Source organism: Adiantum capillus-veneris, chromosome 19, assembly GCF_014529385.1.
Source record: "Adiantum capillus-veneris isolate H3 chromosome 19, ASM1452938v2, whole genome shotgun sequence".
Classification (NCBI taxonomy): domain Eukaryota; kingdom Viridiplantae; phylum Streptophyta; class Polypodiopsida; order Polypodiales; family Pteridaceae; genus Adiantum; species Adiantum capillus-veneris.
In genome coordinates this window covers 95,563,200-95,589,751 of record NC_140949.1, presented here as the reverse complement: position 1 = coordinate 95,589,751, position 26,552 = coordinate 95,563,200, and the positions used below count along the sequence as shown (strand labels likewise).

Sequence of the window (26,552 nt, the reverse complement as noted above, 5' to 3'; positions counted from 1 at the left end):
TCCTTGGACCTTATGCTTATCCACTGGTTCATACAACTTTTATGAGCATAACTCCAGTCGGTTTCAATGGTTGACAGTCTTTTGGTGCTGTTTCAAACCGTAGACCTGAAATTCTGCAACTTCACATAAACAATTCACAGATGATTCTTTTGGAGTGAGCAATGATTTGAGATCCCACCTCGGATTCTACTTACCCTACTCCTAGGTCCTGCTATAATTGGGTTATGAAAGGTGTTCACAAACACTTGTTTTCTTGTTTTTTATGGTTTTCTGAGCCTTGATGTTAAGACTTGTCTTGTCCATCAATCATTCTCAAAATCCTTACCTAATCCTACAGCCCTACAAGGTACTTAACAAGTACAATCTACTCCCAAGTTACCTCTACACAACAAAAGAAGACACTCTTAAGCTATGCGGTTTTAAAGAGAAAGTTTACTCTAAGTGGTCCTATAGGAAGTTAAAGGACAACTACACAAGACGATCTTGTTTTCCCTAGTTTAGGTCTACTTGTTTTCCCTAGTTTAGGTCTATTCGTCCCTGACAGCGGCGCCAAATGTGGATGGGTTTCCTAACCTCACTCTTATCTTATTACAGACATAGCGAGAACCACAAACATAATTGTCAATCCATGAGACGAAGCTGACTCCACTAGTGCATAGAGGCTACAAGAGGGTGTCAATCTCTTGGAAAATAACAGACAACTCGTATCTAACACAAGCTACACTCAAATGACCTAAGTCATCAAAAGCTAGTCACTAATCGGCAAACAAAACTGGTCTCAAATCTCACTTTTGATGAAGTGCAAAAAACGCGATTATTAACAGTAGGGAGATTTTGGCCTAGTCGTTTCTGACCCCGAATGCATCTAAACGCTTTACAATGATGCCCCAATATCCCACCTATGCTTACTTTGTGATTTCCTAGCTTAAATTCCTACTTAGGATGAAATTAGGCTGCCGGTTGCGACGCCAAAAGCTACAATTTACCATGACATGTTTACGTCAATGCGTAGATCTCTTACTTATGGTTGCAACGCAACAGACAGCACTGCAATGTGACAACCGGCAAGGAAGAAGGAAGCACAAGAAGGAGAGAAGTGAGCGTCATTAGCTCACGCTGTGTATTTCTTATCCAAAACTTAAAATTAGCTTTACAAAATTGGCTTTTATATCTTAGTCAAGGTTATTTTGGTCAAAAACTAATCTTTTGGGAGCTCTAGCTAAGGATAAATTGATACAATCTGGAAGCTTATAGCTCCGGCTCATAGATTACAATAATCCACTTGGAAAATAGGAGTTACAATATTCTCGATTTATCAAAAGAATAAGTGCTTTTACAATAAATCTCCCAAAAAATATTACATGGGTTAGCTTGCTGCTAACACGTACATCAATGCCCTGCACAATATTCCTAATGCCCTTCAACACAAGAACATGTTGCATCCTATAAGTCCACATAGGGTAATTGTCCCCATCCAATCAGTCCTTAGCAACAAACATCTTGAACACATCTGTGTTGTTGTCAGCCATGGTAAATGATGCACATGATGTGAAAACTGTCCAAAAAGAGGAGAAACAAAGCGGGAACAACACGTACTATATAGCACAAATCGTAAGAGATTGTAAGGGACCTATTATGAAGAAAACGGCATTGACAAAAATTCTGCACAAAATGACCAAATAGCCTGCGCAGTACTACCTATAGTGGAAACGGAGGCCGAAATGATCCCGAATCAGAAATCTGAGCAGACTAAGATCTTTAAGCTCTCTCAAAAACATTGTCAACCTGCAAACGCTTGCCAAAGCTCACTGAAATCGGACTCAGTGAGCAGGCGTGTGCTGGAGCAGCCTATGACTAGGGTCGGGAGGACACAACTTGCTCTGATACCAATTGTTGGAATTAGGGTTGCAGGAAAACACACAAATCTTGAAGAAGACGAAGGAAGCTTGAGGCACACAACAAAGAGTGTATTACTTAGTGTGCAACGGAAAGATAGATAGCTCTAGAATGATGGGCGTATATACAATGCACGGGGGGGGAAACCTCCTAGTGAGGGAAAAAATGCCCCGACAGTCCTAAGTGTGTTCACACACATCACTACCACATGTGTATGGTAACAAAAAGAACCCAAGAAGAATAGAGGAGGCCACCACAAGAAAGAGTCATAAGGCTCCTAGAGCTCCCAAAAACATTTTGTGAACTAGCATTTTGTAGATAGCAAACATTTTGTAAACAACGTATTCTCTCCTTGAGAACCGATATTTTTTGTAAAGAGCAAACATTACATCTCTTCTAAATTCTACAATTTTCATTGGCTCTAGCACTCGTGTAGCTCCCAATATATCTTTTAGATTTTGTTGTAATTGTGTGCGTGCGTGCGCGTGTGTGTGTGTGGGTGGGGCGGGGGGGAGGGGAGGTTAAGTAAGTGCAGATAATGAAATTGACTCAAAGTATGTCCCTACCTTCTCCTGTTCATGGGATTTTCTCTCTTTTTTCTTCTCCTTCTTGCTCACAAGGAGTGAGGAAGAGGATCCAGAATCCTTACCCATATCTCTTGGCATGTCCTAAACCAGGTTGACCTATTTATAGTGTTGTGAAGCAAGTGGATAACAAGATTGTACTTTATTGTTTTGAACATACAAAAATCATACAATATTGAAGACATGACAATGGCATCGAATGAAAATGGAAATCAACAAGATGAAACTTTTAAACCAAACAAATAGAAATGAAAACCAACAAGATGAGACATTTACACCAAACAAGTATTTGTCATTGATATGAAAATATTTTGTACAAAATGGTAGTTGTAAGCAACAATTGATACAATCTGCCAATAGTACAAAATGGCAGTTGTAAGAAACAACTGATACAATCTGCCAATAGTACTGGTAGGTTATTAGGGCTCTAAATACGGAGCAGGCTTTAGCTTGAAAGAAGATGTACAATCCCTTTCTTCGCATAGAAATTTCTTTTCAATCCTCCATAACCTGCAAGCCGTAATGAAAAATAGGGAAAGTAAGGTTATGACTCACAAAAGCAAAGGCTATAGGCAAATCTGAAAAGCAAAGGCTATAGGCAAATCTATCTCCTCATTGTGTAAGTCATACCTCACTTGGTGCAATGTACACTTGGTTCTTATCTTCAACGTTGCTAGGTGTTCATTGTTCATCCATACATCAATGTCCTGGAGGATGGGGTTCTCATTAAAGTCATCCATGTTTTGATTTGAAGGGACTGAGTCACTCCCCACGTGATGCCACTGACAATAGAAAAATGATATAATGAAGTTTTAGGTATGGATAATGTATTTACAGGTAATGGAGCCAGATTACACTTTGCAAAGAAATCCATTCACTGTTTTTGAGCCCAACCTTCATCCAAAAATTTTGATACATCTTTACTATCAAAGCACTTAATTGACATCAGTGTTCTAGACACTTTCACATCTACCTTTGCAAAAAAAATCGACAAATACAATGATGAGCATAAAAATTGAAACTCTGTTATGCTTACTTACAATGTTGGCCTTTAAACATTTTTGGATGTCATAAAAAATCTTGCACCTATAGCTTTCACTTGTTGTTGAGCTTGGTAGTGGCCACTTTCCACTTCTAAAATCAGGTAGGGCAAGCTTGGAGATAGTACCCCGATCCTTCATGGATTTTGATGGAAAATAAAAAGGATCATGAAAAAATATCCTTTTTTGCCACACACCCATAAGCTCTCTTTGTTAATCTCTTCACCAATGGAACCATGCTATACATCCAAAATATCTATGACACAGTCACCAACTACCATTCCTCTATGTTTGAGGAATACAATCTATAATGAGCATAGAACAAAACATGTACAAAAAATATAACAATCAAGCAGAGAACCACAAACAAGCCAAAGCAAAGCAGAAATAAGATAGTGTGGATATATGAATCACTTATAGTTAGCATTGTGTAGAGCAAGATTTTAGCTCCCGGGATGGAGGTGAAGCTCCTTGTGCATGTAAACATGCTGCACTAAAAGATCTTTCATTGTCTTCTTGGCTCCAACAAGTGGGAAGTCTTTCACTCTTCCTTTCCAACATGACAAGAATGGATTTTTAGATGAGGCTTTAATTCTCTTTCTCTAATGTATTATAATCCAGCTACCCTTGGCTTTGGATATTGCGATCCATTGGTTGTGCTCGTCAAATGTGGCATAAATGGAGATGGTTTCAATGGATGTGCTAGGGCGTTAAGACCGGGTGGACTCCATTGCTTGAGGAGAATATGATGCACAACAGATGAAGGTGAAGAGAAAGAGGAGAGAGGGAGGTGGTGAGACAGAGAGAGGTGGGAATAGGAGGGGAAAAGAAGGCCGTGAGAAGATTCAAAAAATCTTTTGGGTCAGTGAAAAAGACCTTGAAATAAAAAAACCACGTACTTGAAAGTTACCTCAAATTGTGGCTCATAAAGAAAATCAAATGCAATTTTTAAATAGAAGATTCCATAACAAAAGCCCTTCTTTCATTGGCTTAGAGCACTCTCTCCTATAAACGTTAAAAGGCAAAACAGAGACCTCAAACTTCCCATAATGGAAGAAATTCAACGCTAGAAAATCATGTTTTTGAAGCAATATCGATTACAATATGTATGGATTTGACTATCTTCTAATACATGGTCTTAAAACATTCAAATACTAACACACTAATATCACAAACACTAATACATCTAGAAAAACCCACTATTTTTTTCTTACTATGTTTGTTGAAATTTAGAGTTAAATTTGGCACACATCGGGCTCATTCACCTCACCATAAATGACATCATCGTTATATCATCATCTTCACAACCATGGAGACCTCATCGATAACACATTCATCAAACACCATGCACTAGTACTACAACATTTCACTCATTCAAGGACTTCTAATACACCAAAGCTTCAGCTCTAATTTCCATGAACTGCAAACTCTCATACACAACCAAAAAAAAGGATCTATTATTAATGCAATGTTGTTTAAATCAATCCACCTAGGACCCCCTTTCTAGCCAAAACCCTATGCAAAATTTTGGGAGCCCTTTGTCAGGACAATTGAAGTTCAAGACCTTCGAACAAATATATGAACTTTTACGCTTGCATGTCGCACCAAAGAGCATGAGGCCCCTTGCATCGTTGGTGTAGGAAGTTGAGGGATCCTTTGTAGCCAAGGCTAACCTTTGGAAAAAGAAAACTCGCATTAAGGTAATGGCCATGAAATGCTTAGTTATTTGTTACTTCAAGGAATAACTATGCCTCATGCATGGTCACATGTGCACTAGTTATTTGTCTTATATGCAACTATGCAAGGCTTTTCGTAACTATGCCAACTAGACATATCCTCTGATCAATGCATCTAAAGAGAGAGCTTCCTAATGATCCTTTGCGTGTAGTGCATTGCAAGTGACTGCACATCATATAGAGAGCTCATGATAAAAATTAAATTCTTGCATGATGCAAGATGCCTTAAGGAAGCTTTCTCATCATTCCCTTGCTGGACATACCTTGCAATCAAAGCATCCCAAGAGACAACAAATGCATCATGAGAGAAACCATCACTTTGTCTTTGATGATACAGCTACCCTTGCATATCCTACAACTGCAGTTCCAGATGCAAGTAGAGGTGATTGCATTTGGAAAGAAGCCCTTGCTTCACAAGCCCATAGCTTTCCCACCCTTCCCTTATGTGAGCGTATTCTCCAATCAGTGCATCATAAGAGACCCCATCCTAGGCACTTGATTGCATCCAATGAAAACATCTTACAACTCCCGATCTATTCCAAAAATTTGAAACGCAAGATGCATAGGTGATTGCATCCAACCTGTAACTTTTTTTGAAACTTTCATTTATTAGCCCCTCTTGTACATGTAATTAAGTAACTCTTTGAAATATAAAAATCCCATCTGAGTGAACTCAGGTGATTTCAAGACATGTCCAGCAAGGCAAGGATATGTCCTAACGGAAAGGCCAAGAAAGCTCTCAACTCTTTCAATTGTTTTCACCGCCCCCCGGCACGAGAGGGGGGGGGGGGGGTGTTGTTTCACCTCAAAATATGTAAGTGTAGCCCTTATATATTTTGAGCCCTTGCTTTAGATTAGATGAAACAGCCCACAGCTTGCTCAACCTTCCTGTGCCAAGAGTATTGTGCAATCAATCCATCCCATGAGAGCGCATTAACCCAAGGTGTGAACATAGGTGGTTGGATCTTGAGAGAACTTAGAAGCCCTTGCATAGCATCTGTTAAAAACAGCAAGACATATCCTTCAATCAATGCATCCCAAGAGATTGCATCTTGGATGCTTGTGTCACACAAGTGATTACAGCGGAAGGGTAGCTCTTTGCTCTCGCATCCATTGAAATTAGCCCTTACTTCACATCCAATGAAGACAGCTTAGAACTTTCTCACCCTTCTTATTCTAGATCTGCATCCTCTATTCAATGCATCTAAAGAGAGAGCTTCCATTCCTTTTCTTGCTGGGTATATTATCCAATGAAGGCATTGCAAGAGACTACACATCATATAAGGAGCTCACAGACAAATCAAGATGCCTTGAAGATGAAAGCTTTCTCATCCTTCTCTAGCTGGGCATATCTTGCAATCAAAGCATCTTAAAAGGGCCCAAGATGCAAGCATAGGCGATTGCATCTAGAGAGAAACCCTAGCTTCCCATCCATTTCTTCCCTTTTTAACATATTCTACAATCAATGCATCCCAAGCACCACATCCTGGGCACCTCCTTTTGTAAATGATTGCATTTCAAGAGTAGCCCTCCCTTTGCATCTGATGGGAAACGTTCCGTAGCTTCCTGGACATATCGTGCGATCAATGCATCCCAGGAGACAAGAATGGTGATTGCATCTGGAGAGGAGCTCCTGCTTTGCATCTGATGAAAATAGCTAGAACTTTCTTGCCCTACCTTTGCTTGACACCTTCAAGATGTAAGATTTCTCATCTTTTCCTTGCTAGACATAGACATACCCTGCAATTAATACATCCCAACAGAGGGCAACCCGCGATGCAAGCATAGGTATTTGCCTCTAGAGAGAAGCCTTGGTCTACATTCGATGAATACATCTTCCTCATCCTTCCCTTGCTGGACATATTGTGTACCCGCATCCCAAGAGACGGCAACCCGAGACGCAAACATAGGTGATTGCTTTTAGCCCTGGCTTCACGACTGATGAAAACAGCCTAAAGCTTTCTCAGTCTTCCCTTTCTGGACATCTTCACAAATCAATCATACCAATGGACTGCATTCCATGCACTTGCTTCATATAGGTGGTTGCACTCGAACAGTAGCTGCATCCCATGAAAACAGTCTATAATTTCTTTAACCTTTCCTTGCAGGATATATCCATGCATCCCCTCTGACCGCAACTCAAGTTCCAAGCATAGTTGATTGCATGGGGAGAGAAGCTCTTGCTTTGCATCTGATAAAATCAGGTCCAAAGCTCTTACCCTTCCTGTTTCAGACATTTCAAATCAATGCATCCCGCATCCTGCAGAGCTGCTTCACATTCCACAAAAACAGCTTAAGGCTTGTACTAATAACCTCATCGTGACTTTCTTTGCTTCTTACAGAATGAGACATGTCTTCGGGGTGCGAAGAGAAGTGTATTGTATTTGAAGAAGAGCCTTGGTGAGCATATCCTGTAATCAATGCATCCAAAGAGATCGCATCCCACACACCTGCTTCACATAAGTGATTACACCTAAAGAGTAGCCCTCTATATCCGATGGAAATAACCATCACTTTGAATCTAATGAAAACAACCCAAGAGCTTTCTCACTCTTTCCTTTCTGGACATATCTTCCAATCAATGCTTGCTTCTTCGCCCTTCGCTTGCTGGGCATTCTCTCTAATCAAAGCAATTCAAGAGACCGCATTTTGGACAGGGAGGTCTCGAAAATCAAATTCTTGAGCAACGCTAGATGCCTTCAAGATAGAAGTGTAGGTGATGCATAATGCAAGATGCCATTAAGATGCAAGCATAGCTGAGTGCATCTAGAGAGAACCGTTTAATTCGTACCTGATGGAGAACAACCCATAACTTCATCAGCCTTCCCTTGCTAGAGACCCAAGAGCCGGCAATCCGAGAGGCTCTTTCACATCCCTCCCTCACTAAACTTGCAAACCAATGCATCCTAAAAGACTGCACCTTGGATGGAAAGCTCGTACAACATTTTGTTGCTTTGAAAATGTGTGACATCTTGCATAACGTCGACAAATCCCTCAAATTCTTGCGAATTGCAACATGCCTTCAAGATGCAAGCATAGAGGATGCATAATGCAACTTCCCATCGAGATGCCAGTGTAGGTATTTGTATTGCACCTGATGAAAATAGACTTGACCCTTTCCTTTGCATCCAATGAAAACAAGCCATCATGTAAAAGTAAAAATTACAGGCGTAAAAGATCGCCTCTTGAGTTTGTTAACCCTCTGACAAGCCCTTGAACATGTACAAAAGAAAAAATGTCACTATGAACATCCAAGCATGAAGCTGTGACATGGATTGACTTCAGACCACCCTTTGTCAGCTTTTGGTCAAGTAGTTCAAAATGATGAAGATGACGCAAGTTGCTTCACTTAGAAAACGATCCGAAAGCATTCCTGGCCAACTTAATTCCTCTTGGATGACGACAAATTGAAGAGAACATGAACTAAAAGCAACATAAGCATATGTTGGAAAACCTGCAACAGCATTGCTGGCAATCCACACGCATCATCTTGTAAGACAACAACTAAATTGAACAATTGAACCATTGTGAATACAGAGGCCAAAAAAGGTCCGTAAAATGAGAAAATTTGCACAACCTTACAATGCTACACTCCAAATAAAAAATGAAGCCCATGGACTTTTAGTTGCAGAATCTTGAAAATAAACTAAAAGATATCTTTTCATTCTGATTGTTCTTTCGCCAGGATGGGACATTCACACCGGTAGCTCCAAGCCGTGCGCCAAAACAAGCACCCTTTTGGCATTCTGAGAATAAACATGCGTGTTTGATGAGCGGATGACATTGTTTGGCAGTTGTCTGTTTCAAGGATACAAACCAGCAACTATTACATGGCTCATTGGACTGTGTGAGAGTCTCCACAATTTGTGTAAGATTGTGAAGGATGTTTTGTCTTCTGGCCTTTCTAAATTCCAATAGCAGTGAATGGACCCCTTTGAATCAGCCTCTGGAGTCTGCCTCTGCTTCTGCCTTTGCCATAGGATCCTCCGATGCCTCTACCTCTTCTGTCTCTCCAGCCTTCTCCTGCACTAGCTTCTTCCTTTCTTCCTCTTCTACCGCTCGTGCAGTCGCCAAGTGCTCAGCCTGCAGCCGTTGCATCTCAGCTTCTTGTTGTTGCCGCTCAAACCAAGTATCCGCATCCGCCCAGACTAAACAAAATCCACCAGAAGAAAAAATTAAAAAAACACCATTTGTTAAGTAAAAATCTGTATCTTTAACTCTAAATATCGGCAGCATACGTGGTTGAGATGCCCATCCTTGTTCGCCACCCTTGATCCTTATTGGCTGAGCATAATTGACAGTCAACACTCTTCCATAAAGCTCTGCATTGTGCATGTTGTCCATAGCTGCTGCAGCATCCTCTTTCTCCAGGTATGTCACAAAACCAAAACCTCTATGCTTTTGCGTAGATTGATCTAATGGTGTCGTTACATCTTTTATGTCTCCAAAAGGAATAAAAGCAGCATGTAATATTGGTTCTGTAACATTTTCTTCAAGACCACCTGTAGAAACAAGATTGTGCATAATTTTCAAGCTAGCACCTTATGTGCTCTCTCTCTCTCTCTCTCTCTCTCTCTCTCTCTCTCTCTCTCTCTCTCTCTCATAGTCCAGGATGATTTAATGATGGAGAGGGTTCAAGTGATGATTAAATCGGAGCTCAGCTTTATGAGAGATGACATCAGGAAAGAGATGTACGCAAACACACAGAGTTATAAGAATTCTATGTATGCAGATATGAGGAAAGAATTGGATAAAGCGATGCTTAGTAAGCATGATGAGATGTATCTATCTGTGAAAGGGGAGATGCAGGCTCTAATGCAGGCAGAAGTGAATGTAATGGAATGTATTATGCGGAAAAAGTTGGATGAGGCAATTGCAAGCTTTGAATCTTGGAAAACCAATGTGGAAAAGTACATGAAGGAAAAGGATGCAATGATTGAAGAGCTTAAAGGGGAACTTGCAGCTTGCAAAATTATGCCCAAAATGGAGGGGCGAAATCAGCTCTCATTGTTAAAGGAGCTCGAAGAAATTAAGGAGCAGGTGAAAACTCTACGCGAAGGGGAAGAACAAAACTCGAAAGCGGCTACCTCATGGGCTGAGAGCCTTTTTAAAACATGGGAGAAGGTTGACAAAGCAGAAAAATGGATTGAGGGTGCATAGAAAGGGAAGGCTTGGATGCCAGAAGCCGCACAGACTTCTACCATCATCAATATGACCATTGAGGAGGAACAGAAGAGGAGGAATAGAGCCCTCCATGTGAGTATTACAGGTATCAAAGACACCGAAAATGTAGAAGAAGAAGAAGGAACTCTTGCAGCGCATGGGCATCCCGGAACCTATGCACACAGGTGCTTGGAGAGTAGGAAAGAAGGGAGTGGATGAGAAGGGAAACGTCAAAGAGAGAGCACTTATTTTGCGTTTCCCGACTTTGGAAACAAGGAAGGAATTCCTGAAGAAGAGACCAGCACTTAAGAAAACTGGGATATTATGGGGGATGACCTTACGTTAGCACAAATAGCACATATGCAAGAGTTGATGCCAAAGACCAAGGCAGCAAGGGAGAAGGGAAAAATTGCCTTTTATAGAGGAGGGAAAGTAGTGGTTTTGGAAAGACGCACAGCATGACGGTGCGAGACATATGGGACCACACTCCGGATGGCGGCATGGAATTGTAATGGATCATATAGGCTCGATGTGGTGCCTTTGAGGATAGCTTCAGAGATAGAGACATTGTCTTTTACTCAGAGACACATCAGAAATCTGGACAGTTGATCCACGTGTGACTGGTTATTCATGGGAGACAGCCTGTCGGCCAGACACTAGATCCCAGCATGGGAGTCGAGGTTCAGGAGGGGTAGCAGTCTTATTCAGGGAGGAGTTGCAGCCGCTATTACAGATTGTCAGGAGAGATGACCAGGCGAGATACATGTGGGTGAGACTGAGAGCTGAGACGGGCAGATTCTTATACATTGCTATATGTTACTTTCCCCCTAGCACATCAGTCTATACCTCACCTAGAGGGCAGTCCCCTTTCTCTATACTTGATGATGACATATGGGAGTTCTCTAGAGATGGAGATATCATTCTCTTGGGAGACTTTAATGCCAAGACGACCAACTCCCAAACGGTATTTATGATACCTCGGAGGAGATGCTTAGAGAGATAGATATATTGGAGATGGGGCTTGACAGACACTCACAGGATCAAGAGCACACGGAGTATGGGAGATATCTCATGGAGATGACGACTACGCATGGTTTGGCCATACTTAATGGTCTAGAGATTTTTCCTTCGTCTGGGGGATTCACATGCTTTCCACACAGACATGGGGCCAGCACAGTGGACTATGTCATGACTTCACCGAGCTTCATCTCTAGTATTCAAGATCTCAATGTGGGACCTAGACCTGTTGGAGTAGCAGTGGACCATGCTCTCTTGACTTTTTCAGTCTCTTTCCAGTATAGTGCCTCTCAGACACCACGGAGGATTGCACACACACGGTATACTTTTACACCAGAGACGGACTTAGTTTATGTGGAGGAGATTGACAGTCGGATGAGGGCAGCCGAGCCTGTATATACCGTGGAGGAGATCACCACTCTATTGAAGGAGATCTTCATGGGGCAGCAGCAGAGGCATACCCACACACTCAACCAGATCAGAGAAGACGTTCTGGGAACAGGCCTCAGAGTAGTTGGTATGATGAGGAGTGCAGAGAGATGAAAGTTCAGATTCAGAGCAAGCTTATACTTGGAGTCATTACATACAGACAGTCTCGGATTGCTCTTCGGCGTTTAGTGTGACAAAAGAAGCGGGCCTTTTTAGCCCAAATGGAACGTGATTTGTATCAGCTCTTTTTGAGTCGAGATTCAGGTAAGGCCTGGCGTCTCCTCCATGAGCACTCACCTCCTCCAGTGATTATTTCTCCCGAGATTTGGGTCAGTATGCAGCATCATTATATACAATACCTGGGCAACCACCGTTACCAGACCCTCTAGAGCCATGTCCAACCACTAGTACCTTCTTTACCACTGAGATGGTGAAGAACGCCATTGACATGATGAGGACTAGGAGAGCATATGATCATGATGGTTTGGTGGCAGAGCACTTGATATATGCTAGAGATTTACTGTCAGAGGTTCTTGCGTGGTTGTTTAACCATGTCATGTGTGAGGGACTACCCGAGTCTTGGAGATTATCTACTATTGTACCTCTCTTCAAGGCAGGGGACCCCACGGTGCCAGGGAACTACCGTACTATTATGATAGGGCACACATTGGCACGGTTGTATGCATCCATTCTGTCACAAAACGGGAGCGTACACGAGCACTTAGAAAATCTGAAAATTATAATTCTTTGGAAACATGAGAGAAGGGAGAGAGAGTGAGAAGATCGACACTGTACTGGGGACCAGAAGATGGGCTGGTCCCCCCCCTTAAAGAGAATTCTTTATTAGGGAGAATCTTTTTACAAGCACAAGAACCCGAGGAAACCCCTCCGTTCTGTAGTCTTAGACCCGAAAGTCGTTCTTTCTCGTAAAGGGCTTGGGCACAAGGCCGTTCCTTCCCGTAAGGGACTTAGGTGCGAAGCCGTACTTTCCCGTAAGGGACTTAGGCGTGAAGCCGTACTTTCCCGTAAGGGACTTAGGCACAAGGCCGTTCCTTCCCGTAAGGGACTTAGGCGCGAAGCCGTACTTCCCGTAAAGGGCCTTCCCGTAAGACGGGTGATTCCTGCAAAACAAACCACACAAACACGCGACAACAATTCGTATGGCGAATCCACAATATATACCTGTCGCTCTTGTGCGGGAAAAGCGACTTCCGTGCTTCGTAGTCTCGCGATCTCTTGCGGCAGAGTCTTCTCTTGCTGATGTTGGTACCCCCCGTGAGTGAGGGCATGTGGTGCTTTTATAGCTCCCTTGCCACGGCACGAATAACTGCTCGCGTAGAGAGCGCGGCCAGTTTTTTTTTTTTTTTTTTTCCCGCTGTTCTACCCGAAATAGGGAGAGAGAATTCGTTCGCTGGTTTTGTTGCTTTATCCTCTAAGTAGCTGCTTTATTTTATTAATAAAGAGACCGGTCACTTTATAAAATAAAGTGTGAATCTGTTCAAACTTTAAAAACTCACTCCGTTAGTGAAAACAATGCTACACGGACACATTCCAGGCGTCCCCGGGTGCAGGACACGACACAGATGCAATGCAGACACAGACTCCTCGCGGGAAAGCATCTGCCCTCCCGCGACTGTTCCTGCTTTTCGTAAAAAGCTTCATTGAACCCATCTTTATTCTTGTGCTTGCGTTCTTACGCGTACTTTCTTACTCAGTTCGGATTTCCTCCTTAGACCCTTAGTGTGTCCCCTTACCGATGAACCTGTCACCCATCTTGTGACTCATCAGGGACCACCATTACCTGGTCTTCTTCCACCGAACTAACAGGCCAACTCCTTCACGGTGCTTCTTGTCACCCATCATATGACACACCAGAGTCGTCTGTTTCCTGATGGCTTTTCTTACAGATCTGTGATTCCTTAACTTATTAGTTAACTTGTGCACATTTCTTATTAAAGTCCTAATTCTAGAAAATAGAAATTAGAAACAAAATAGTCAAATTAGTTTCATCCCTCTCACTTATAAACAGTTGTCCTCAACTGTAGAGGTCCAACTGAACTGCCGGGGAGAAACCGAAAAGATTCCAAATCCTACTCAATGGTGAGTTGAGCTAGTCCTTTCTCAAAGGAGAACTTAAAAATTAAATAAAATTCAAGAATTCAATACTTACCTTACCGGTTCATGTCCTTCCTCTAGTACCTCGAGGATATCCTTCACCATTCATCAAACTTACGAGCTATGTAAGAACTCGTCATTCGCGTCTTTCAAACAGATTGGAAGTTTCCTTATCTGAGAATCTGTTAACTCAATTCCACCTTCTCAATCCCGAGAAGAATCATCCTCCTAAAAATCAATTTAGATCTATGTCCTTGTGCATAATCTTGCGCTATTAGTCCTGAGGATATTAAACCTCTTGTGTCCTCCCGCATAGGGCATGTCGAGAGCATTAAGCTCATGTGAATCTTCCTCTGGCAGAGTAAGTGTGCCACCTTACCAAAGTAAGTTCTTATTCCGGGCCTTTGCTTTGGGTAGGCCAATTGTTCTGATCCAAAGTTTCGTTATCCGAGACTCTGTTAACTTGATTCCGTTTTCTCAAATTCGAGAAGAATAATCTTCCTAGAAATCAATCTAGGTATCTGTCCTTGCGCATAATCCTGCGCTGTTAGTCCAGAGGGTATTAAACCTCTTGTGTCCTCCCACATAGGGAATGCTCAAGTTATAGAGCATTAAGCTCGATGTCTTTCAAAAGGAGTGTAATTCTTGAACTTGACTGAGTGCTCGCTACTGCTGCTCGCCCCCCCTTGCTGCGCCATCGCTGCCCTCTCCCCCCCCCCCCCCCCCCCCCCCCCCCACCCGCTGCCCCTGCGCGCTGCTGACCGCCCGCTGCCCCCCCCTGTTTTCGCGCTGCCCCACAGGCTGCCCGCTGCCCTCCTCTCGCGTTGCCATCCCCACCCCACCCCCCCCCCCCCGTCCTCTTTGCTCCCGAAGATCTTCTGCACCTGGCTCGGCAACGCTTTCTCTTTGGACAAGTGCTTGGCGTACTCGTTGGCAGATCTTCTTCATCGCCCGCTTCTTAGACTCAGCAGTAGACACAGATGGAGGCTCCAGCTCCACCTCAGAGGGACTCGCCTGAAGCCCCCTCGCCCGACCCCGCTGAGCCCACCATTCGACTTGCTCTTACGCCGGCAGAGCAAGCGAGCCTTGCCACAGAGGTAGAACGCTTGCAGGCGACTTCTGTCATCTGCAAGGTTCTCGGCACTCGTCCCAGCAGAGGAGAGCTGCGAGATCTTCTCCAGGCCCGCCTCCTCGCAGAGGTGGGCAAGATCTTGGATATCCAGATTCTCGGACGGGGGTACTACCAGATTGAGTTCGAGAGTTCCGAGATGGCCTCCAAGGTCATAGCTATGAGTCCATTGGCCATCCGAGCAGCACGCGCCCACTTTCGACAGTGGCGACATGGTTTTGACCCGTCTTCGGATGTGCTAGTAGAGGAGGCGGACATCCCCATATCAGTTTGCTTTCCGGGTTTACGGAGGGAGTACCTTCCACTTCTCTCCAGGATTGGCTCCGCCATCGGAACTGTCCTGGAGACACCTCGTACGGCAGCATCAGTAGCTGCCAAGGCGGCTGGCATCCCTTCAGTTCGAGTTTTGGTCAGAGATACCCACACGCTCCCGAAGGTCATCCTTCTGCCTCGGGTGAGTGGGGGTTGGTTTAGACAGAGTGTGGAGTACTCGGGTCTCCCGAACCAGTGTTTCATTTGCAGACAGATGGGCCACCTAGCGAAGGCCTATCCACGGAGGAGACCACGACCCGCACCGCAGCCTCTGCCCCAGCCTGCCAAAGCTGGGCCGCAGCCACAGCCAGCGACACAGAGCACAGATCCAGCGCCACCCTCCGAGCCTGGGGCTCCAGCGGAGGAGGGGTGGCAGCAGGCCCGTGGCCGTCGACGCCAGGGGCCACAGCGACAGCCTGGCAGTCAGAGTGGCCCCCAGGTGCCTACTCAGCAGCAGTGGGTTCCCACGGGGAACCGCTTTGGTCCTCTTCAGCAGGAGGAGCCCCCTACGCCAGCCTCCACCTCCGCCTCACCCTCGCCAGCCGCTCCGCCTTCCGATCTCCCCTCCTCCTCCTCATGCCCTCCCCGGCCCTCTGCTACCGCTCTCTCCCCACCTCGCCCCCCCCATGTCTCTGCCGCCCCACCCCGCTTCTCCTCTCCCCTGCCCCCCCCCAGCCCCTTCTCCCCCTCCTCCTGCTTCAATACCACAGTCGGCTCTGGAGACTGGACCCTTGCCGGCGGCCAGGAGATCTCTTGGCAGCGCCTTCGCCACGAGTCGCCTAGCGAGAGAGGGTCAGCCCTTCTTGCGGCCCCCACTGCAGATTCAGACATCTCCTCTTGCAGCTATCCCTCGTGGTTTGACGAGCTTTGACCTCCGACGCCGCTGGGATTTCTTCGATTACGGGTTTACTCGTTCTTGGCGATTCCGCAGCAGACCACGAGGCAGCCTGCTTCAGAGTTCACGCTCTGTTCCTCGCCGCTAGGGGGACAGAGGCCTTGGACTCAGCAGTTGGTTTCTCCTTCCCCCTCTGTGGCAGGACTGAGACAGAGTGGTCCCTCGACTCAGTGGTGGGATGGTTGCATACACAGGTTCTCGAGTTCTCTCACCACATGGGAGAACTTGGCGTTACAGATCTGCTGCAGACTTTGTGGCCTCTGGCCAAGTTTGCGGTGACACCCCCAGATTCAGCAGGATGTAGACACATTGTGGTGTACTTTTTTGCTGATACGCAGTGTTTGCCTTGCTATGTATTCATTCATGAGGACTCCTGGACAGAGGAGGTTGCTTTACGCACGGCTCACTCAACTTGGGCTTGGACCAGGCACTCACTGCAGTCTCGCCTATCTAGAGGACGCTCGGATGCGGATTACTCCCCATCCAAGCCTGCTTCGAAGATAGCTCGTGTTGCTGCTGCGGCAGCATCTGTTCTCTCTCGCTCCCCATGAGGATCGTCTCGTGGAATGTGCAGGGACTCGGTGGGCCCCAGTTTCAGCGACAGCGGGGCCGATTGCATCAGGAGCTTCAGCGATGCCTTGTGGGAGGAGAGATTGATCTCCTTATGCTTCAGGAGCACCATTTGTCTGAGAGCCGCATTCGGCGATGTGGTCAGATTTTGCGTGGACGCTATGATACCTTTTGGTCAGCTGCTTTTGGACCTGGAGGCATCCAAGGTGGGGTATGTATGACTATTGCGGACTCATTACAACAGGCCATTGTGGGCAGAGGGATTATTGTACCAGGCAGGGCTCAGTGGATTACTATGCAGGTTCAGGGTAGCCTTGTGGGTTTCCTGAACATCTATGCGCCCAATGTGGCGAGTGCTCGTGCAGAGTTTTGGTCACAGTTGGTTGAGTCTTTGCCACAGGTTGACCAGTGGTGTGTAGGAGGGGACTTCAACATGTTGGAGGACCCTTCTGACAGAATCGGAGGCAGCCATGCTACGGTGCATGGAGTCGAGTTAGCAGCTTGGGAGAGGTTTTGTATGACGTTGAGGGTCTCGGATACATGGCAGCATTCTGGCTTTGTGAGGCCTCCAGAGAGTCTTGCCTTCTCTAGATCGGACCGCCGAGTGGGAGGAGTGAATCTATCGCGCATAGATCGCTTCTACACTAGTGACCACTTCAGTGACTTGGGGGGATCAGTGGGCATCCTGGCAGGGACATCCTTCTCGGACCATGCACCAGTGATCCTCACAGTGGCAGACAGGCAGAGGAGTGGGAGCACGATGCTTCGCATCCCAGAGCGGGTCTTGTTGGACTCAGCACTCAGAGAGAGGGTCGAGGCTCTATGGACAGAGGGCATGGACAGCCAGGCTCTACCTGCAGACAGAGTGGCCTCAGGCCTAGCTCAGCTCAGCCACTTCTTTCTCCAGGAGTCTCTGGCTCGACGGGCTGCAGCGAGAGAGGAGGAGCAGCGTCTCAGACGAGGCATTGCTTCACTACAGAGGATGCAGGAGCAGCATCCAGACAGTCCATGGTTGGAGGAGCAGCTTCAGCAGGCTCGACAGGAGCTTGCTTGCACAGAGGAGAGGCGCCATGAGTTTGCCTTCCACCGGCATGCATCTCAGTGGACTCAGGTGGGTGACAGAGTGACAGGTGTTTTTTTTGAGACAGTGGGACCTCGGCACTCGCATGCCAAGGTCAATCAGTTGAGGAGACCCGATGGGTCAGTTGTTTGCGAGCCAGAGGATATGCGTGCAGTTGCTACTGACTTTTACCGGGAGCTTCTGTCGGCTGAGCCAGAGTCAGAGAGGCAGGATGCATGCAGGGAGCAGGTTTGGGCACAGATGCCTTGTCTTGTGACTGAGGAGATGCGGCAGAGGCTTGAGTTACCTCTTCAGCTTGCGGAGCTGCACACGGCTCTTAGGGCCCTCCCTCGTGGTAGCTGTCCAGGTGAGGATGGGCTGACTCCCAGCTTCTTCTTGGAGTACTGGGACCTGCTTGGCCCAGATCTTTGTAGTGCCTTTCAGTACATTCTGCACACAGGAGTGGTGCCGGATAGCATGAGTGAGGGCCTGATTTACCTCATTCCTAAGGAGGGTGGCTCCTTGGATGAGATTCGACAGTGGCGTCCCATCACCATTCTCAACTCAGCCTACAAAATTCTTGCCAAGGCTCTGAGTTTGAGGATTCAGCCACTTTTGGAGAGCCTTATACATGGGACTCAGACAGGTTTTGTCAAGGAACGCAGTATCCTTGACAACATCTTCACTTTTTGGGAGGCTTCTGCCCTTGCACGGCTCCGTGGGGAGGACCTTGTGATTCTTCTTCTCGATTTTGAGAAGGCATACGACAGAGTTGACTGGGACTTTCTAGAGGGCACGCTACGTAGGATGGGCTTCTCAGAGGCTTGGATCAGAGGGGTGTCAGCTTTGTACAGACAGGCCCACAGTCAGGTGCTTTTGGCAGGAGGTAGAGGTGAGCGCTTCATGCTCACACGATCGGTCAGACAGGGTTGTCCTCTTGCCCCCTTTCTCTTTCTGTTCTATGCGGAGGCGATGAGCAGATTTTTGGTGTCACAGCAGGTTGGTTTGAGGGGCTTAGCACTCCCTATACGGAGAGATGAGCTTCTGGACGCTGAGTTTGCCGACGACTCAGCCTTGTACTTAGAGGGCCAGGAGGCCAATTTACACAGATGTGGGCAGGCTTTGGAGACCTTCTGCTGTGCATCGGGCGCACTGATCAACTGGAGAAAGACAGTGGCTTTCTCAGTTGGTAGTGCTCCTGTGCCAGATTGGATGCCAGGAGAGGGTTTCAGGTGGATTCCTCCAGGGTCTGCAGTTCGGTACCTGGGTTGTCAGGTTGGTTTGGATTTGTCCCCCGAGCAGCAGATTGCTCCTCTTCTCTTGTCCATCAGGAGAAAGCTGTTACATTGGAGCTCAGCACGACTTTCGCTGGCTGGTAGAGTAGTAGTTGCTAACCAGGTGTTGTTGGCGACTATGTGGTACATCACTTCTTGCTGGATCTTCTCGAGTTCTTGTATCAGCCAGGTAGAGAGGCTGATCAGGAACTTCCTTTGGTCTGGTCGCGACACTCAGATTGCCCGAGCCAAGGTGGCTTGGTCGGTCATCACACTTCCTTGTTCTCAGGGAGGGCTTGGGATCATTGATCCAGCACAGCAGAGCAGAGCCCTTCTTGGGAAGTTCGTCGTCAGAGGACTTCTTCCAGGCGAGGAGCCCTGGAAGGAGTTCTTGTTGCAGAGGCTTCGTGCCAGGGTGCCTCAGGCAGGAGGCCCTTGGCAACCTTCGACCAGATGGATCTTTACAGAGTTGCGCCGGGTTGGTTTGAGCAGGAGACTGGAGGACCAATTCGCTGTGAGTTTGCTTTGGTCTTGGGAGCTATTGCGGCGTGGCCTAGAGCAGCGACAGCCGACGTGCACGGAGGAGCGCCTACGGCAGCCCCTCGTCTGGAACCCCATGGTTAGCACTCAGAGAGGCCACTTGGTTGGGAGTAGGCCTCATGTTTCTTGGGGTCCCATGGCAGCAGGTCCAGCGCGCTCTCTAGGTGACTGGCTAGAGTTCACAGGTCTGTCAGAGGAGGTGCAGGTTGTCCAGCTACAGGGCATGAGAGGGGTTCAGAGCATGTGTCAGGACATCTCAGAGTCAGTTCCAGCTGATTGGCTCACGCCTCTCGAGCCAGTAGCACCCCGGTGGATGGGAGCCTTCACACGACTGGAGGTTCTCATTTCAGTCAGGGCTTGCTCAGAGACTGTCCCAGCCCTGTTCTTCGAGCTTCAGGGAGGGGGACGATTACAGAGAGTTGCAGTAGAGGCCCCGCAGGTAGCAGAGTGTTGTTTCCAGAGGATCCGAGTTGTGGGCATCTGTGGGAGGACTTGCGTTATAGACCCTGACCCAGCAGCTCTTGAGACAGGACACTGGAGGCTATGGGCTTGGGAGTGCTGTCCACTGGCACGAGTACAATGGGATCCTGGTGAGTGGCTATGGAGGGACCCACTCTCTTCTGCAGACCGCCGAGGAGTCCCTTTCTTTCAGTACACTGTTCGGCTTGGACGTCATATACTTGCAGCACAGAGAGAGGCCCGCCCCGCTGCAGCACGTCATTGGCAGGAGGAGGGTCTCACAGTTGAGTTCTTGGCAGCTTTTTGGCAGAGGCTGTGGGACTCCAGACAGCCGAGGCGCGTCACCTTGTTCCAGTGGTTGGTTGCACACAGAGCCACAACAGTAGGGAGCTGGCTTGTACATTGTGGTCTCTCGGCCGCATGTACAGCCTGTGACCAGTTGGTAGAGAGTCAGCGACACTGTCTTTGGGACTGTCCCTCGGCCCAGCAGGTGTGGCTACGAGTTCTTCGGCTGATGCCTGCCCTCTACACGGCTCGACAGTTCACTTGGGGGGCGGCGGCTTGGTCCACCCTCACGGGCCCGGCACTTCAGTTTGAGCTATCTTCCACCAGCAGGATGATAGTGATACAGGGGGGTCGACCTACACTCCAGCCTACTACAGACCTTACTCCACAGGAGTGGAGCAGTGAGAGAGCGGAGTGTTGGGAGCTCATCAGCGGCCTAGCTCTCTGGTTCATCTGGCGGGCCCGTTGTTTCCGCATCTTTGAGGCTCGCCTTGTACCACCAGCAGAGACTGTTCGTGACTTTTGGCTAGAGCTGATCCATACTCTCAGAGGACAGCTTGAGGGACTACAGGGCTGCTCCGACCGCATGCGGGAGCGCCGCGAGGCTTTCCTTCGTCTCTGGCGCCCTGGGCCGTTTTACTCCATGGTCCAGGGGGTGCTCAGATGGCACTACTGTCCACCTGTGTGGCTTTTCCCTCCTCCCATCTCTTGATTTAGCCCTATTGTATATATGCTGTTTTTTCATTGGGAGAGTCTCCCCATCATGTTTGTTGTAGCCCTCTCTTGCAGAGGTGGATGTAGCCCTATGGGCAGCTTTCATTAACTAATAGAAGGATCTTTTTCTCGGAAAAAAAAAAAAAAGCTCGATGTCTTTCTTTCACAAACAAAGTTTGCGATCACCTTAAAGAAGGTTCTTGTTTCGGGACATCGCTCAAGGTAGGCGAATGGTTCCAGTCCGAAGATTCCTTGTGCACGGCGGCACTTCCTTCCAATCTTTTCCTCCTACAAGTTATTATCACTAGCAGTGTTTGCCTAACACCCATTAGCGTCTCTTTCTTGCAAACGCCATCTTTGCAAGCATCTAGGACTCCTCGCAAAATCTTAGGCAGATAAAATTCTAGCCATATCATTCTGTGAACATAAGTTCAAACTTGGCCCACTTAATGGTGAACTCGCTTTGGATCTCAAGGATGTGCTCCCATATGTGGTTAAGGTAATTCTTACCATTTTAAAATGGTTGGCGAATTTTACTCTTACGAACATAATAGTTCGAATTTATTCCAGCAACGTGTAAATGCTACTTGACCTGCTCATGGAGAAACATATACCGCAACCAAAAGTTGCTACTGTAATAATAAAAGCACATAGCGTACTCAATAATCAACGACCATCAGAAAACCTCTTCTCTGTAGAGAATCCTTCTACCGAACACATTTCAAATAGAGATTCTCGTGTCGGAATATCCTTGCGCATAAAAAGGCGCTCAAGAGAGTATAACAAACTCTCGTCCAGTTCCTTGGCATAGGTCTGCATCCTCGTGTGTTATCCATGTACCCAAAGGTGTACATAATTCTTAAGCTGTGTTAGAGTTTTGGTGAACCTGGGAAATTACCTTCCCTTCGTAAGATCCTTAGAGCGAAGACGCTCAACTTGACGATCCCTTGGCTCGATCTTAGAGCAAAACCCGCTCATTAAATAACTAGGATTTCAATCCTTGGATTCCTCGAGCACAGGCCGTAGTCGTCGCTTGTTCCTTCTCTCATAAAGAGAGTGTTCATTCACTTGTGCGAAAAGCACTACCATGTCCTCCCTGACCGGGTAGGGGGGTGTGGGCTTAAAGAGTATTCAAGCTTAATGAAAGCTTTTCTTTGCTTGGAATCTCGGAATGGTTCCTTCCTTTCTGCCGTCCTAGTCAGGGCATGGCATCCCTACAACTCTTTTCCGACTCTGTTTCCTGAGTCGTTCCTGCAGAATAACAGTCACACGCAATGTCACCAGCGTGTGACTATAACTCCGCTTTCTTGGACACGAAGTCCTTTCTTTGGGAATTTCAACTTCCGGATCACATCTTGAGAGTCTACCTCTCTTCAATCCGTGGATCTGCTTCCCGAACTTGGGTATGAAACCCTTGGACTGATCTGGCTCTAGTTCCTCATAGCACTTTTATCCTGCAGAGGCTCATGCCTTCCTCTGCTCCTACTCCCTCACGAAGAGGAAGTACACCTGCAATCAAATACTTAGAGATCATAACATAAAAATCGTACCTTTAAAGTCATGACGCTCGTAACGCAACTCGGTTCTCGAAAAAGCAATTTCCCGGAAGAGATCTCTGCATAATAATCCTCTCTTCCAATCCTACACCCAAAAGAGGTGTGTTCTCGGGTTCCTACTCGTAAATCAGCCCTGTCTACGACGTTTATGGGCTGAAAACAGAGAAAAACAGCAGCTTGTCGCGATGGAACCACGCTCCGTAGGCACTTCTTCACGAGGGAACTCACGTTGGCGACATTTGGTACACTTGGGAGAGTCATGGGCATCACCGGAAAACGTCTTCTTTGCGGGCCAACTCTGCAGCAGCAGCTCCTTCTTGCAAGAACTAATCTTCCCTTACCGGGTAAGGAGTGTTGGTTCGTAGGGTACTTAAGCTTGATAAAAGTTGTTCTTTGCTTGAAAGCTCAGAATGTGTCACAAAAATACGGAAGCGTAAACTGACGTTTAATTGCACTTCAAATACTCAAGAGAATTAGAGGGAGCGAGAAAACTTGACACTTCATTGGGGACCAGAAGATGGGCTGGTCCCCCCCCATAAAGAGAAAATCTTTATTACTAAGGGAGAATCTTTACAAGCACGGGAACGGGGCGAAAGCCCGTCCTCTATTCTTTCTTGGCCTTTTTCTGCTTCTGACTGAGAGAGTAGAAAAACTGCTCTCTGACTACTGAGAGGATCTATCCTCTTCTGTGAGATTTTGGGAAGCTCTCGTAGGGGAGAGTCTACCTTCCACAAAACTCATCGGAAGCTCTCACGAATGAGGGTCTATCTTCCGCTAACTGTGCCCCTTTGGACGTAATCATTCCTGCAATTAACCAACCACAGAAACATGCCAAACACACACGCACGATTGCTGTAATTTTCTGCACATAACCAGAAATTGTTACCTGAGCGCGTTCCAATGCCAAAATGGAGGTCCTTTTCGCGATGGAAATGCTCCAAACTTGGTGTATGTGTAGAGTAGGTAGTGGGGAATGAGATTCTAATAAGACTTTGCTGAAATTCACCCTAATACAAGTGATTAGGGACTGAAAACAGGGAATTTGCAGCAGCTAGACAAGGGAGAAAAAGAGTTTTCCACTACTTTACGCGATGAAACTTCTCCCAAAGCTGCAAGCAACCATGAGAGGCCTTGTTCTAGGTGATGGGTGCTCAGAGGCTCCACATACACCACAAGGTGCTGCTCTCAAGCTTCAATGGAGAGCTTCACTACGTAGAGGATGATCAACTTGGGGGGGGTAGTGCACTGCCAACTTGGCAAGAGAGGGAGGGGCTGCTTTCTTATAGCCTCCCAGAAGAGGGCGCTAGGAAGAGAGAGAGGATGAGAGTGAGAGTGAGAGAGAGTTAGTTTGCATTGGTAAGTGTGCCACTTGGCACACTTACTTTAAAAACTTAAAAACCATTCAACTTTTGACTTTAAAAACTTCTAGCTCATTAATTAAAAATGTGCAACTAACTAACAACTGCTACCAATGATTCTTTTATGAGAACACCAAAGGTCTGCCGGCGCAATGCCGCACGGGCACTGCACCGCCTTTACCTGTTCACACTTGTCCGGCCGCCCGCCTGGGCACAGACCGTTAAATTTAATTTCACGAAATTTACCCTAAGGCTTTTTTAGCTTTATTAGCCTTAGGGTCACTGTTCTAAGGACCCCATCTCATTCATGTGCTTGTACTGACGCGCGTATTTTTCTGAGCCTAAAATCTGAGGCTACTGCTTACCCCTTTCTGAAGACCCGATTTCCCAATCACTAGGGCTTCAGGGTAATTTCTGCTAAGGTCCCTCTGAGGTGTTCTAGCCCGCATTTAGGCTCACCTGAGGCCTTAGAACTGCTAGGTCTATTCTGGTGTGCACACAATTAATTATCTTTTCTCGTAAATAAATTAATTATTTACAAAGTCTGACTTAGTTACATCCCTCTTGGTTCTAAACAGTTGACCTCAACTGTAGAGCGTCAACATAACTGTGCAAGATGTCAGGGTAGTCCTTGAGATTGGACTCAGTCATCCACTTTGCATCTAAAGGAGTGTAATTCTTGAACTTGACTAAATACTTTCGATGTAGACTCCCCGACTTGAGTTGTCTCTCCGAGTGGTGTATTATCTGTTCAGGTTGAAGGATTTCCTCAGTCTCTTCGACTTCTGGAGGATCTTCTTGTACTGGCGCCACTGGAGGAGGTCCAACATATGGTCGGAGGAGACTGACATGAAAAGCATTGTGGATGCGCCAGTGAGAAGGCAAATCCAATCTGAAAGTCACATCATTGACTTTATCTGTAATTTTGAAAGGGCCGTAGAATCTATGGGAAAGTTTGACAACTTTCCCTTTGCCGACCCGCTTTTTCAATCTAGCTTTCTCAAACCGAAGCAGGACATATTGTCCTTTTTCAAGATTGAGATTCCTTCTGTGCTTGTCTGCTTTTCTCTTCTGTTGCTCTTGAGTACGAAGAATCGCTTGCTTTACTTGTTGATGGGCAATATCAATATTGCGCACAAATTCATCTGCGGCGAAGATATTTTCTTTGGTCACCATAATAGGAAGTAAGAGTGGCTTCCCGTAAATAATTTCGAAGGGGGCTTTACCAGTTGAGGAATGTATGGTATTATTATACGCAAACTCAAGTATTGGTAAGTACTGTTCCCATTCGGATTGTCGTTCCGAAACATAGCACTTGAGGAGATCTAAAACAGTGGCATTAGCGATTTCGCTTTGACCATCTGTTTGAGGGTGATAAGCTGATGAAAAATCAAGCTTAGTTCCCAAGTTTTCAAACAATGCCTGCCAAAATAGACTAGTCATGCGGGGATCTCTGTCGCTCACAATAGTCTTTGGCAATCCATGGTGTTTAAAAATCTGAGCTAGAAATATTCTAGCCATGTGATCAGCTTTGATCGTCTTCTTTACTGGAAGGAAATGGGCTTGCTTACTGAATCTGTCTACGATAGTCCAGATTGCATCATTTCCATTCTTGGATCGAGGAAGATCCGTAATAAAATCCATGGCAATACTTTCCCATGGCCTGTTAGGCACAGGGAGCGGCTGAAGCTTGCCATAAACTTTATGTCTGTCATATTTCACTTTTTGGCATACTAAACACTCACGTACATGTTTTTCAATGTCCGCACGGAGTGTTGGCCAAAAGAAATACCTTTCGAGGGCACTAGTGGTGGAAGCAATTCCCGGATGCCCGGCATAAGGAGAATTATGTGCTTCATCCATCACCTTTTGTCGTAAGGGCTGAGCTATGCATATTGCTTGTTGACGATAGAGTGTATTATCCCTGATAGAATAAGGTGGCTTTGAGTGACCAGCTTGAAGATCTGCCCAAATTGTGGCGAAGTCTGGATCTTGAGGATACATCTCGCTGAGAGATTCTAGTTCCTCATGATAAATTGTTGTGAGTGCATTGATCTTTGGACGCCTGGAGAGAGCATCTGCAACTGCATTCTTTGTTCCAGAAGTGTGTAAAATCTGAAAATGAAACATTGAAAGAAAGTTGGCCCATCTCATCTGCTTTTCTGATAACTTTCTCTGTGTGAGAAAGTAGCGAAGACTTTGATGATCTGTCTTGATAATAAAATCAGCTCCTAATAGATAGTGTTTCCAAATGGAAAGAGCATGAATTACTGCCATTAGCTCTTTTTCGTATATGGAGGCATGCAACTCTGCATCTTTAAGGCGCCGACTTTCATAGGCTATCGCGTGACCCTCTTGGTTCAGAACTGCTCCTACACAATCTCCAGATGCATCACAGTATACCTCGAAAGGTTTGCGAA

General features: G+C 46.4%; 1 protein-coding gene across 1 annotated transcript in view; it reads right to left on the bottom strand.

Annotated features, from left to right (window-relative positions):
* Positions 1 to 8,744: 8,744 nt before the first annotated feature.
* Positions 8,745 to 26,552, bottom strand: part of ATE1 (ATPase E1) — a 73,792-nt gene continuing 55,984 nt past the window's right edge. Inside the window, exons 5-6 of the mRNA XM_086490949.1 lie at positions 9,495 to 9,758; positions 8,745 to 9,404 (exon numbers count right to left, since the gene is read on the bottom strand). Of these exons, the coding sequence (XP_086347075.1) occupies positions 9,196 to 9,404; positions 9,495 to 9,758 (473 nt within the window). The 3' untranslated portion in view covers positions 8,745 to 9,195. The remainder of the gene's footprint in view (positions 9,405 to 9,494; positions 9,759 to 26,552) is intronic.